Source organism: Dicentrarchus labrax, unplaced genomic scaffold, assembly GCF_905237075.1.
Source record: "Dicentrarchus labrax unplaced genomic scaffold, dlabrax2021, whole genome shotgun sequence".
In the NCBI taxonomy this organism is placed as follows: Eukaryota; Metazoa; Chordata; class Actinopteri; family Moronidae; genus Dicentrarchus; species Dicentrarchus labrax.
Window position 1 is genome coordinate 20,928,297 of NW_026136722.1, and position 15,006 is coordinate 20,943,302.

At 39.8% G+C, this 15,006-nt stretch overlaps 1 protein-coding gene across 3 annotated transcripts; it reads left to right on the top strand.

Moving 5' to 3' along the window:
- Positions 1–518: 518 nt before the first annotated feature.
- bcl2l12 (BCL2 like 12) lies at positions 519–10,472 on the top strand. Of its 3 annotated transcripts, none has more exons than XM_051386988.1 (9): positions 525–634; positions 898–1,076; positions 3,115–3,289; positions 3,960–4,164; positions 6,694–6,916; positions 7,206–7,310; positions 8,116–8,192; positions 8,444–8,707; positions 9,081–10,472. In XM_051386988.1, exons 3-9 carry the CDS (start codon positions 3,117–3,119, stop codon positions 9,120–9,122), a joined length of 1,089 nt encoding a protein of 362 aa, XP_051242948.1. In that variant the 5' UTR covers positions 525–634; positions 898–1,076; positions 3,115–3,116; the 3' UTR covers positions 9,123–10,472. The 3 variants fall into 3 exon arrangements, with proteins under 3 accessions (XP_051242949.1, XP_051242948.1, XP_051242950.1); XM_051386990.1 differs by having other exon boundaries at positions 8,119–8,192; XM_051386989.1 differs by lacking the exon at positions 898–1,076 and having other exon boundaries at positions 519–634.
- The last annotated feature ends 4,534 nt before the right edge of the window (positions 10,473–15,006 follow it).

Consider the following 15,006-nt stretch of genomic DNA (forward strand, 5'->3'; position numbering starts at 1 on the left):
TATGACCATTTCATTTTGATGGCACTCATCATACTTAACATAGATCACTGACTATACCTACTGCTATAGTTACATATCACATATTGCTGGATTCAGGACAGACATTTCTGGCAAACTCTGGTTGGTGTGTGTGGGACTGTCCCAGTCAAAGCTGCCTTAAGGTGAATTCATTTGAACATTAATCATAGATTCTAAAATTTCATATTTCTGCCTATTGTACTTCTTTGTTTGTACTGTATTTCCTGAGTGAACCAAGATCTTCACATTTACATGTGTTTTTCAGACACAAGGAACCCCCTGCACACTTCCATACCAAATTTGAAATCAATCAGAGAATTAGAGAAAAAAAAACATTATGAAATGGGGTATGTCACAATATCTGTCCAAACCACTTGAACGTAAAATATTTGTATTTAATAATCTATTTCATATATGGGAAACCTTGGAGAATATACAAAGCATTATTGTGATTTGTTCTACTTCCGGTCGGGGTATCGGGCTCCTCCCCTCTGGCCTAACGGATAGTCGCTATTACCGTGCAGTGAAGTGTAGTTACGCGCACACAAACCATGACACAAACGGGACAGGAGACAGCGTAAATCTCGTCGAAACTCGGCGAAACACAGTAACAGAGGTACGGATTCAATATTTTCATAGAGTTTACCTCAGTTTGTCCTTTATTTACATCCCATAAAGTTAATTAAGTGTTTACGAGAACTCAGTAGTTGGCTGTTAACTCCGTACCGGTTTAAAACTTTGGTCCTACAGTCACTCCTGTATTTCATTGTAGCCTTCGCTTACATTTTCAGCACAATTAAACTTGTTTGTTTGTACTGTGTTGAAATATCTTGCAAATGTGTTTAGCTGTTACAGGCGATGTTTTGTTTTTTAACACAGTCATGTTAGTATTTCCTGGTGGCTGGAAAGGTTGAAAGGAAGGCTCCTCCCGTCCTGCCCGGCCGGCCGGTGGGGATTCTTCTGTTCCCCGTCCCCTTGCCATCGCCTAAGATACTTCTTCTTCTGAAGTTTAACGGCAGCTTGCATCCTTAGTGTTTCATTACCGCCATCTTCTGGAGGTAGTTTGTCAGATTTCTGAACCTTTTGAGCTTCATATTTTATCCTGGATCTCAGGGCTTCTGCAGACCTCCATAATTTTTCCTCTTCGTCTTCATATTTTTATTTGTTTTGGTGGCCTTGCACCCGGAATGTGTCGCAACAACTTTGATTACATGTAACGCATATTCTTCTTACTGCACACACACAGACAGACATTGTGTAGAAAGCCCAAATAGTAGTAAGCTGCTTTGATTTGACTCGCTAACCTCAGAGTAGGTATGGTAGGCGATATTTTTTGTCCCAAGATGGCAAAGTTATGACCTGCTCCATGCCAAAAATAAACACTGGTGTACAGGAAGGGAGAAAGTTGACAGGTCCTGACCATGGCTTTGCTCAAATATTATTGGAGCAGAGAGCAAAAAGGGTTGGGACTTAGAAAGGGGCAGTTGTTACGAGTATCAGTCAACACATTGTGATTCTTGGCTTTTCAGTTTTAGACTGAACCAATGAATTTATCACTCCTGCTATTAAATGTCATCATGCCTGCTTTTGGGTGAAAGCAGTCCCTCTAATTTGAATACTGTATTGCTTTTTATCTATAGGAGTTTTAACCCTTTATCGGGCGAGGAACCATATATGGTAACTTCCTTATTACAGTTTTTATTACACTTCTATTGGGGGGGCTTTGTAGGCCTCAGCCATGTTGGTGTAAACATGGTCCAAGGTCTTGTCTCCTCTGGTGGGGCAGGAGACATGCTGGTGGAATTTGGGGAGAACAGTCTTCAGGCTGGTGTGATTGAAATCACCCCCAACAGTAAAGGCTGCCTCAGGATGTGAAGTTTGGTGTTTGCTAATGGTAGCATGCAGTTCTTTAATGGCAAGTTTAGCATAAGAATCCGGGGGCATATAGGCTGCAGTCACAACAGTAGATGTAAACTCTGGGCAGATGGTCTACACTTCATCATGAGAAACTCTAGCTTAGCAGAGCAGTGACTCCCGATTGTAGTAGTGTCAGTGCAATATGGCTGGATATATATCAGCCATAACATTATGAGTAAACCTAAAATTGATTCTGGTTATCATGGCACCTGTCAGTGAGTGGGGTATAGTAGGCAGCAAGTAAACATTTTGTCCTCAAAGTTGATGTGTTAGAAGCAGGAAGAATATGCAGTGTAAGGATTTGAGCGACCCTGACAAGGGCCAAATTGTGATGGCCAGATGACTGGGTCAGAGCATCTCTAAAACTACTGCTCTTGGGGGGTGTTCTAGAGGTGGGCGATATATATCGTTTGCGATAATATCATCATTGTTGTTTTGACGATGTGCAAATTTCCATTATCGAGTATTTAAATTACTTCGCCAAAAATATTGAAACGCACGCAGAAACTCTTCATATCCACTTAATACACGGTGCAGCAGCGCTCTCTACAGCATGGCAGGATTCAGTCACACGACTAGTGGGCCTACGTGATCACTACATCTACATCTACGGACATGACGTGATCACATGACCTCTCGCTAGCATCCTCCTTGCAACAGTTTAGCAGCGCGTTGTGATGGTAGAGAGAAAATGCAAGCACCTCCAGTCCCTGAAGCTACCGGTACTTCAGATGATTTAGTGCCGAGACGTGGGTCTACCTCTCTGGCATGGAAATGGTTTAGTTTCGAAAATAACTTTTTTAGCGCAGCGCTCAGAGCGCTTCAAGTTGAAATCTGTTCAACTTTTAACACCGCTGGGCGCTCGGAAAATTAGTTGTTTTTTTTTTTAGCTCTCAGCGCTAAAAACGCATTTGGTAGACACAAGCCCTAACTCAGACAATTCCAATCACATTTTAAAGGATATCGACTGATTATTGCCAAAATCCCCAAAAATAATGAGATATTATTTTTTGCCCATATCGCCCACCCCTAGGGTGTTCCCAGTTGAGTAGTAGTTCTAAGACTAGAAAGGCACCATATAAGTACAATTTGTTTACCATTTGATATCTTTTGAGGATTGTTTTCACTTTAACTCAGAATAAAAATAATGTAAACTGTTTTTTTTATTTAATATGGTAGTGATGTCTGCAGACCGCTGTTCCTCTGTCTCCTCCATCTCGTCCATCTCTCTGGTGGATATCAAGACCGAGACACATCTAGTCCTTCAAGCTTTTCTCCATCGGACGCTTTCCATTCCCCAAACAGAGAGGCCAGGCAGAGTTGGAGGCACCTACCGAGATTACAACAAGTACAGGTAATTCACTTCACCACATTGCTAATGTATTGTGTTTGGGCTTGTTTTTTGTGTCACTGTTCTCAAAATTCATATGGAATCTGATCTTTTAAATTCTGATTTGTGCCACTTTTATATGTGGTCCTCTGATTTCCCGTCATTTGGCCAGCCTGAGTACCATTTCGTACAGACCAGACATTAGCCAGAAGCAGCCTTAAATCCAAGCTGGCTCCTAACCAGCTCTCTTCCTCTCCTCCTGAAGCAACAGCGCCCGTCGTGGTGAGCTGGTCTGGTCGGTCTGGCTGGGGGGATGATTTCAAAATCTGCTGCCCTTTAATCCAAATCCCACATTTCCTTTTTCGATGACTGTAGGTTATTTCTGTCATAGGTAATATGTGTTTCAGCAATAAAGCCAAGAAAAGATAAACCAAACACTTCCTCTAGATAGGAGGTGTTCGTGTTTTGGCCACTGTGGTTTCTCCAACATGCTTGCAAGGCTGAGCATGGTTGGAATCTGCAACTTCAGCTCTAGGTGCCACTAAATTCTACACACTGGTCCTTTTAGTCATCAGACTTTCTTTTCCATCAGTATGCATCGTGGATCATCTGAATTGAAAGTGTGCTGTGTTGTGGGATACTTATCCTATACCAGTCCTGCTGTCCAGTATACTCTGATGCTTTCCCTTCCTAGCTCCAAGCCACAAACATATTCAAAGGATGGGTGGGATTCTCAGGTGGAAGATGTCAGTTCAGCGGATGAGAAGAAGACTGGATTCAAGGACTTCATAATGCAGCTGCCTCTTCGTAAAACTACACGTCATCCTGCCAAAGACCCTAAAGGCTCCCTGAACAGGGACAGCAGGACAAGAGTGTCACACCTCAGAGACCAAACAGATGTAAGGAAGTGTTATTGATTTAAGATAAGCAGCAGTTATCCCTGTAGGTTTGAGGTCTATGGGATGATTTTGTTAGGTTGATCCATCTAACTGTCCAACACGTACATCCAGAGCAAGATATTTGTCAGATACTGACCAGGTTTACAGGTTTCCTGGTATAATAATAGTTTTGGTAAAACTCTGCCAGAATCTTTGAAAACAAAACAAATGATAAAGACGAAAATGAAAATCAAGTTTGAGGTCAGAGCCACAATTCACCTGCCGCCTTTTTCTTAACTGTCTGGTAACCATGGTAATTAGAGTTAGGATGTGATTTAGGAAAAAAAGAAACAAGTTCCTCAGTCAATGTTCCTATTCTAACTTAATATTTAAGTAGTTTCCCCCTGGAGTATTATTGATTCTGATATAGGAAAAGTGTTTTACACAAGCACCCTAACTTTGTAACTAACTTAAATAAAGATAGCTTTCATTTTTCCACCATGCAATGTCATCTAACTTCTTTAATCCATTTATTATTATTTCTTTTATTAAGGCGTTATATTTGTGCCTCATTCCTGAGAGAGCAATGGGAGATTTTGAGCACAGAAACATATTTTGCCACATTAATTATATTTTTAAGAGAAATTATAAGCAAGCAAAAAATAATTTTGTTTGAGCAAACAAAAATCTGTTCTGTGCACAATAAATGTATTTGCATGTTTGCTCTGCCTGTACACTCACTCAACTTCTCACTCTGTTACAATGTGCCACAAAATCAACCAATCTGAGAACTGGAAAAGCTCAATTCTGATGGCTGTTTCGGCCACAGTGCCAGACTTGCTAGAGAAGGAGGAGTCAAACTAAAGTTAGTCACACAACAACCGATGTCTTAACATACAAACAACACTACAACACTGCAACACACAATATCAAGTCAGTCAAGACAATTCTGTAATATAGCTAAGTAAGTAAATAATGAAAAAATACTTTGATTAGTTGATTTTGTGGCATGTTGAGTGGGTGTGCAGGCAGTGTGGAGCGCACACAGAGTGGAGAGATTGAAAGAGGTCTGCCAGCACCGAGCAATAGTTAATGAGAGGGCAGATGAGTAAAACTGAGAGGCACTTTAATATGGATAATAGCAAATCTGCAAATACATATATTGAGTACAGAATAGACTTTTGTTTGCTGAACTGTAATTAGTTTTTGCTAGCATATAATTTCTCTTTGAAATATAATTAATGTGCTTGCAGAATTTTTCTGTAATCTCCCATTGCTCGCTCAGGAATGAGGCTACGCTTGATTTTAAAGAAACTTCATAGCCTGCTGGTTTAAATTGCCTGTTGAAGGTATGCTGTAACACATTCCTGGAATACTAATTATTTATTATTACAAGCTCTAATATTCATACAATATTTCTAGACTTATATTTAGAGTGAGGGAGGTTTGGTTCCTTTACCACCACTGCTGGTACACAAGCTTCCTTTAGTGGTATGCCGAGGAATCCCTGGAATATGTTTAATGAAATAAATTAATCTAAAAATATACAATATCAAAATACTGCAAAATTTCAAAGAAAATGAGAATGTCAGAATGTAATTTAAGTTTTGTCTTTCTTGCAATATTTTAGTTTCTATATTATCCCGCTATGTAGATCGTTCATGTACGTAGCAGGTGCATACATCCGTGATTATTTAGCCTAAACTGGTTCCCAAACAGGGCCTCCCGACCCCAACTAAGAGGTTGCGAGGGGTGTAAGAAAACTTAGTAATATATATATATGTATAATATATATACAGTAGGCCTATATCTTACCATTTCATTAATTTCTGTGTCGAAAAATAGACAAAATTGGTATTTTAGATTGTTATTTAAGATATAAACTTTCATATTTGCTCAAAATTTATCCAAATAGCTAATTTTACACAAACTTCCTGCAGTTATTGTGTTTAATATTTGGGTTCATTGTACAGTTTATCAGTTGTTCTCTACTGCATTGAACGTGATATAAAATATGTCACTAAATATGTCAGGGGTGGTCAGTTTTCTCAATGATAGCAAAGGGGTCCCTTAAATAAAAAGGTTGAGAACCACTGGTCTAATATATGTAATATACACCCATCAGCCATAACATTATGACCACCAGGGTGCCCAGGTGGTTATGCAGCCTCAAACACAAAAAACGGTGAACCAGCATTAACTTCTTCAGCAATTTGAGCTATAGTAGCTCGTCTGTTTGATTGGACCACACGGGCCAGTTTTCACTTCCCCCCATGCCTAATATATCCCACCCACTGACCATAACCGATTATCAGCGTTATTCACTTCACCTGTCAGTGGTCATTATCTTGTGGCTGGCTTGGTGTATACTTTCTTATCTGATATTAGTATGATATTAATTTGACTGTCCGTCTACATTACTAGTGAGAGATTAGATTGCCATTTGGTAAATGTGGTGGTAAGGCACTAGTCAAAGCTGATCACTGTCGGCAAAATATTCACAACACACCAAAATCACAATCACTATAGCAGAAGAACCTGTTCCCACAGGACGATGTCATATCCCCCTCCTCTACATCAGAAGAAGATGAAAGTGAGAAGAAGCAGCAGAGGAAGCTGAACCAAAAGAGGATTAGGAGAAAGATCTCCAAGTTCTTCAAGTTGAAGTTAGAAAAAGAGAAGGACAAAGAAGGGCATGAATCCTATCCTCAGAGGCCTAACACACTGCAAATTGACAAAGAAATAGAACCATTGCCAGCCATCGTCTCTCCAAGTAAGCTCTTCCATTATACTATGGAACTGACATTTACATTTATTTACTGCTAAGAAAGTAAAAATGAAAATGTGGAATTTTTCATTGCTTTAAATGCACTTTAATACTGTGTGCCTGCAAACCAGCCTGTTAATCAATGTCTCTTAGAAAGCTACAGTGTTACTGATTGCACCTGGTTGTAACCTGCATTTGTGTGTATATTGATGTGACTACAGTAAAGAGTGGCATAAAGCTGAGGCACAATGAAAGTTTTCATCTAAGATACATGTTGTGGTTCATTTTGATGTAGATCACCCTCCTGAGTTCTATAATGAAGTAGCAGAGAAACTTGAAAAGATTGCCCAAAGGTCCACCAGTATAAAGAAACACATACCCACAGCCCAGCCTTCACCAGGTAACACACACACACACACACACACACAAACACACACACACACACACACACACACACACACACACACACACATTTAAATTCAGTTGAAGAATGTAATGTAAATGTAATAGTTAGGATGAATAATAATAATAATAGAGAAGTGAAGTTGGTTCAGGACTCACCTGATCCAGCCCTAACTATAAGCTTTATCAAAGAGAAACGTCTTAAGCTTACTCTTAAATGTGGAGTTAAATCTGTCTCCTGAACCGAAACTGGAAGCTGGTTCGACAGGAGAGGAGCTTGGTAACTGAAGGCTCTGGCTCCTGTTCTACTTTTAGAGACTATAGGAACCACAAGTAGCCCTGCACTCAGAGAGTGCAGAGTTATGGTGGGGTAATAGGGTAGTTTAAGATATGAAGGTGCCTGACCATGAAGAGCTTTGTAGGTGAGGAGGAGGATTTCAAATTCTATTCTGAATTATAAGACTTAAACCAGCTTAGTGCAGTTCCTTTAATGCCATGCTGTCTCTTCAACAAAATTGCTGCTCATGTGGAAAAGGCATTACTCCACAGCATACTTCCATAGGAAGAAGCTAAACTAAATGACTACTGAGACCAGAATACAGTCATGGTTCTATAACCTGAACTGGACTATCTTGTTTGTATTTCATATTCTCACTGGTACCTGTAGCCACAAGCTGACACCAATGAGCTGACTTTTTAACACAGCTATTTTCAATCTAGCCCAAAAAGTAAAGTATACACACAAACTAAGAGCTGTAGGACCCACTTTCATTAACTGGAAAGTTGTCACTTCTTTCTTTTAGCAGTGTCTGAGAAAGAGGCAGTGGTGCGGCAGCTTGTTCAGGTGCTCTCTTCAGAGGGAGATTCTATCAACACTAAGGTAGGTAGTGGTTCACCATAAGTTGTGTAAAGCTACATCTGTCTATCTGGCCTCAGTACCTGACTTCCTGTTGTTATAATGACCTCTGTGTATCCTGTTTTTGCTTTGTCTTTCAAAGCACTTTGTAAACTCTGTTTTTAAAGTTGCTATTTAAATTAAATCATTGTTATTATTATTATTATTATTATTATTATTTTTATCTGCACACGTGTGTAACCCTCCACTATATAGCTAAATGTATCTTTTTATAGATCCAGTCGGACCAATTCCTGCGCTCCAGCTTGGCTCGTCTCTCCTATGCATCATTTGCCAAGCTTCTGGACACTTACGGCAGCAATCAGGTATCTGAGGCCCCGTCCCTGCCGCCAGCAGCTAGTCCAACACTACGACGCCTGGCTGTCACCATGGAGGTATCACGGCGGATAGTGACAGCCACAGGAGCCCAGCGCATGCAAGGCTATGCAGAGTGCTATATGGAGACCTTTGCCCCCTGGGTCAAGAACCACGGAGGATGGGCGAGTGATTTAATAAAAACCTATTTTTAACTTCCATTATTACAATTAAGACAGCTCTTATATAGAAGCAGGTATTCAAATAATGACCCAGTGTTAAAGAATTGCCTGACCTGCATCAATGAATACGGGCTGAGAGGGGCATACGTGCACCATCACATCTTTAGTTATCAGAGAAACAAGCTAAGCTAACGTTAGCAGCATCTCAGCTTGCCATATCAGGCTTTTTTAGAGGGACTGGTGTGGGTGGGATTAAGGGAATGATATGATGTGGTTTGGGCTTTTCTGTGATAATGCTTTCTGTCTATTTCTGTTTGAAAAAATGTATGAAAAAAATTTAATTACGATCAAAAAAGATAATTTATTTCATCTTCAGGAGAATGTGATTGATTTGGAGGAGCCTGCAGAGTACGACTGAGCTCCCAGAGTTCAAAATGAAGAGAGACGGATGGACCTCACTTTGCTTACCTACAGAGTTGTTGGGATCCAAGGATACCTTTAAATATGAACTTGTTCATTTGAAGTGTTAAACTGGACCAAAAGGGAAAGGTTGGAATATGGCCACATGTGTTTTACACAAAGAAGATGTTCTTTCCTACAGCAGCCTGTATGTAAGTCATAAAACCTTTCTAGTAGTGGCTACAGACAAAGGAAACAGCCCGCCAGATAACAGACCTCACAGTGGGGGTCCAGGAATGCGGGCAAGGTGTGGTTTAAAGGCCATAAACACCGGGCCGTCATTGGTCAGAGATCCTCGGAAACCAGACCCGTCATCACGGCTACTTAAGCCAGAGAGACGCTCTTCTCTTCTCCCTTATCGTTCACACACCCACACACCGGGTGATGATGACGTTTTGGACCTCGGCACGGCCCGACCCGCCGCCAACGCACAACAAAGGATTACAGTACGGCATGAGAGCCTGCTTCTTCCTGCGATCCCTGGCAAGCGCACCGCTAACGGGAGTCAACATCTGCAGCTTAAACAGAAAGTCTGTCAGCTGACTTTACCGGAGCAACGCGACATTAACGCCAAGTCGTTAACTATGCAGAGCAACGAGCGAAACGCCTTTCCTCTTGCTACCTGCACCAGTGGACATCACACAGCAGAGACAGTTTTGGACTTCAGAACCGTAATTTTGACCCACGCAGCTCACCCGCAACTCTTCTTCATCTTCCTTTGGACCGTTGGTAACGTACTGGGCATAGACAGATAACAGAGTTAACGACTAAACAAAGACTGTTTAATTACTGTTAATGTTGCTGATGTGTTTTATTCAGCTTACTGTTGTATTGTGATGTTGATTTGATTAACGCAGGTTACTGTAGTAACTGTAGTCTTTCAGACAGTGCTAAGGTGATGTTAGTGTTATGCTTGACACAGACATCATCTTTGCATGCAACTGACTCCCTTCTAAAGGCACGTTAATCTAAGATCACACACATACATATATCTTATCTTATCTTATCTTAACCCTTATCACACACACGAGGGTAGGGATTCAAACCCTCGCGCTCCTCTATGATCTTTGTCTCTCACTAACACGTGTTTCACACCCTGAAACATCTGGTCAGAGGACAAAGGACATAAACCTTTTATGGCGTGCAAACCCCATGCACGCACACACAGACACACAGACACACACACACACACACACACACTTACACTCCTTTTTCCTCTAGCTTAGTTCCTTTAAGTTAGATTGTATATTGTGTAGTTTCCTCTGTTTGCTTTTATTATATCTGGTTAATAAATGTTTGTGTTTACATAGCTGGCCTATTTAATTTCATATAAGACTGAGTGATACCAACCTCTTCTATGTAGAACTCCAAATCTCCCACTTTAGCTACTAATAATGATTTTGGTTGTAATTATTAATTTAATTATTAATCTGACTTCTGAATTAATAGTTTAATGTAATTTTTATGAGACTGATCAATCGATTATTGGTTATCGTTCCCTTATTTAAGGGTGGAGGAACTTTAATATTAATTAAAGTCATTTTCTATTATCTTTTGATAATTATAATTTTTGATAACCATTAATTGATTAAACTAATACAGTTAGACCACTCTAACATCCTACGACGTGGAGCCCGACAGAGTATTATCTGGACTGTGACAATACTCCAGAATCCTCTTTTGAGGATGTAGACAGTCATGTTCCTCTATTATATACATGGAGGTCACTTGCTGAGTCGCTCACAGACGTTCGAAACCGCCTCCATGCACCTGGGACCATATTCAATTCAATTCAAATTTATTTGTATAGCGCCAATTCATAACAGAAGTTATCTCAGGTCACTTTTCAAATAGAGCAGGTCTAGACCGAACTCCTTATAACATTATTATAGAGACCCAACAATTCCCACCATGAGCAAGCACTTAGCGACGGGGGCAAGGAAAAGCTTCCTTTTAAAAGGCAGAAACCTAGGACAGACCAGTTGGGGAGAGAGAGAGAGAGAGAGAGAGAGAGAGATATGAGTGCCATGTTTATTTTTATAGTGTTTTATAGTGTTTTTGTTTATATGTTTTCTATTGTTACTTGAAGTCAAAGAATGTGAACAAATGTGTATTTTGTATTGTTTATAAGAAAATAATGATTGTGCTTTTATGCCATATTACGTTTTATATGTATTTTTTATATTTGAATAAAGTTAGCACAAAGGGGTATGCCAAAATCAAATATAAATGAATTACTTAATAAAAACATGTAATAAATACATTTAAAAAATACAACTTTAATTAAATACAGAAGCAAATCAATACAGAAATATCAATTTATGTCACATTTTTACCAATTTTTCACCCTTTCCTATTTTTTTTTTTATTTATTGAGTCATTTATTTTTGTCCTTTAATTTTTTTATTTTACTTATGACAGACGGGATGTGATAATCATTTTGACTTCCTTTGTTTCACTGAATACAACTGACAAAGGATTTGCTAGATTTTGACTAGGGGACTACGGCTATTTAAATATATTGTTTTTATTATACTTTTATTTACAGTTTCCCTTCGACATTGGAGAAAGAAAAGCAGGCATTAACTCAGCAAAGCAGTATCTATTTATTTAGAATACATTGGACTGGAATGAAAAATGAGATGAATAGAAATTAGGAACATTAATAACAATGCTTGAGGTCAAATAAATAATAAATAAATCAAAGACATGCCTGATCTCAAGAATTTCTTGTTGCCTTGTTGACCTGCACTAATTACCTATGCATCCAGTGTCACAAAACAATTGACAGGCCAGATTTCTGTTTGTTCTATTGAACAACCCTTTCCATGCTCAACCGTGGTCCTTTAATCTATTTTGAATGAAGGAAAAATGATCTGTAGTAAATTGCCCTGAACTGCCAAACCTAAATGCAACAAACATTCCCAAACAGTCTGGGAATGTTTACTGTATTATGAAGTACAGCTGAGGTGCATTTCCAGACTTTTTTGACTGGGGTAGCACAAGAGTTAGACTTCCGGCGCTGCAGAGTGGCAGCTCCCGCTCCTGCTCTATTTTCGCCTTTAATCTTACTTTCTTCTTTATTCCTTCTAAATAGCACTGAATTTATTGTTATTAATAGACCGACAGTGTTGGTTGTTTATTTTTTATTTTCTTTAGCTGTAGTTCAACTTTAGTTTTTACATATAAACAATGTGTAGGAGTGTGGACACACGTGAGTCCAATATCGGGATTTACGTGTCCCATGTCCGAAGGATTTCCCGGTGGAGTTAAGGAGACGAAGGCGAGGAACCAGAGCAGGCACGTTGGTGAGGAACAAGAGGAAGGTGGAGGCCTTCATCATAATCACAGAGGACTTCAACCATGTTTCTCTCTCATCTACACTCCCAACCCTCCACCATGGACCTGCTGTATGCAAATGTTCCTGTTTTAAAAGTTCCTTCCTTCCAAGTGCAACAAGACTTTTTAATAATAATTTACCCTTAACTCAGCTGCTATGACATTATAATTTCTCTTTGGGGATAAATAAAGTATTTTCTATTCTGTTCTATTTTATACAAGCCATGTCTTCCCTCGGTTGTCATTTGTACGCTGACAAGATGGACGAGCTCTCGGCCCTGGTTAGCAGACAACGCGAGTATCGGGAGTGCAGCATGTTATGTCTGACTGAGACATGGCTGAATGGTAATACAACAGACTGCTCAGTGGAACTAGATTGCTTTTCACTAGTTCGGGCAGACAGGAAGAAAAATAGCAGTAAGAAGTCAGGAGGAGGGCTTTCTGTCTTTGTTAACTGTTAATGTTGTAACCCATGACCTGTTGTCACGAAGGCAGAAATCTGCACACCTGATATTAAACTGCTGGCCATCGCCATACTATCTTCCCCGTGAGTATTTGGCCGCCATTGTTGTCATGGTTTACATCTCTCCATCGGCAGTAGTGACGTCATCCACACCACCGTCGCGGACCTGCAGACACGTCATCCCAGCGCATTTATTACAATAAATGGATATTTTAACCATGCCAAAATCTCAAGGATCCTGACCAACTTTACCCAGTACGTGACCTGTAACACCAGAGGGGAAAATACCTTGGATCTTCTGTATGCCAATGAAAAGGAGGCATACAAACTAAAACTTAAATAGGACAAAACACAGATAGCGATAAAGAAAAATCAGTTCAAACAGTTAAGCGGGGAGTTTTGTGATCACGGTTCCAAATTGTTCAGCAGGGGTTGTAGCCGATTCCGTGGTCTGTCCCGGGACCATGGTCTCTGGCACGGACCAGTGGGTACTGCCACTAGGGGCGCTAGAGACACTGGTCCTGACCAGCTCCTCAGTGATCTGTTCTGTTGTTTGGACCAGTTGAGTGATCTGTGGAGTGTTTGTTTCTATTTATTTTTAATACAACTTTTCCCGTTTCTCACTGTGTTAGCAGCAAATTAGCAACAACACATTTATCTCCTCCAGTGACAGGCATGAGACAAGAGGAAAGAAAGAAAAAATAAATTAACAAAAATAATGCTGTACGCATGTCTCATACATATATATTTGTCTAGCTGTATGTTTACAGATAGACAGAATTAATAATTTGTCAAGCTGTAAACAGCTGTAGCCCTGTTTTTTAATCAAGACCTCTTTCCTCATGCCTGTCACTGGAGGAGCTATATGTGTTATTGCTAATTTGACAGTGTCGATGTCTAATTGTGCAGCTAACATAACTAACTAACTTCACTTTATACTTTTTTGTCCTAATAATGTTGCAACATGATTCCGTGATCAGGTTAATATTGTAGTGATGGAAGTTTCTGTAAGCGTCTATAAGTGCTGCGAATGGGTTTACATTAGAGTCAATAGAAAGCCTGGTGCGTCTCATACAGCCGCATATGGTACCCATCAGCCAAAAGGAAAGAGACTGACGAGTTGGGAATGAGGTATGCTTTTTTCTGTGAAGCAACAAATTGTAGCCCTGTGCCCAAATTTCCCCTCGGGGACAATAAAGTTATTTCTGTTCTATCCTATTATGATTTATATTAATAGTAATGATCAATAATATTTGACAGACAAAAGATAATGATTTTTATTTATTTATTTTACAAGGACCACAAGACAGACCAGTGTCTTTAGTGCCCCTAGTGGTAGTGACCACTTGTTCGTGGCATAGGGGGAGCTGGTCGCGAGGAGCTGGTCAGGACTGTGCGGCAGGTCACGAACACACCGACCTGCATAATTGATAGTACTACTCATACAACTATGACTAATAATAATAATTGAATCATTGTTATTGTTACAATAGGAACTATTGTTAGGAACCATTGTTTAGTCCTATGTGCCACACGGACATGTTTTGAAGTGACACCACAGTGAGTCACCGGACCGAGCTGAATGTACCTTACACGCCAAAGTTTAATAAAGTTTGTAACCAAGTTGGGTGAAACAGTACGAAGAGTGTACCCTTTTTTTTGATGAAATAACAGACTTTAACAGTTATTATGATTTCTATTAATAATAGTGATCAATTCATTGGATAGACAAACGATTATGGCTTCTCACATTTAGGCGATTCTGTTAACACAGTGAGAAAAGGGAAAAGTTGTATTAAAAATAAATACAAACAAACACTCCACAGATCACTCAACTGGTCCAAACAACAGAACAGATCACAGAGGAGGTGGTCAGGACCAGTCATTTTAGTGCCCTTTATGCCAGTAAGAAGCTGGTCATGACCACTGTGCCACTGGCCTTTAGCGCCCTTAGTGGTAGTGACCACAATAATAATCATAGTAATTCTGATATAGAGTATTTTATAGACAAAAGATTATGATCTCTGACATTTATTCAGCT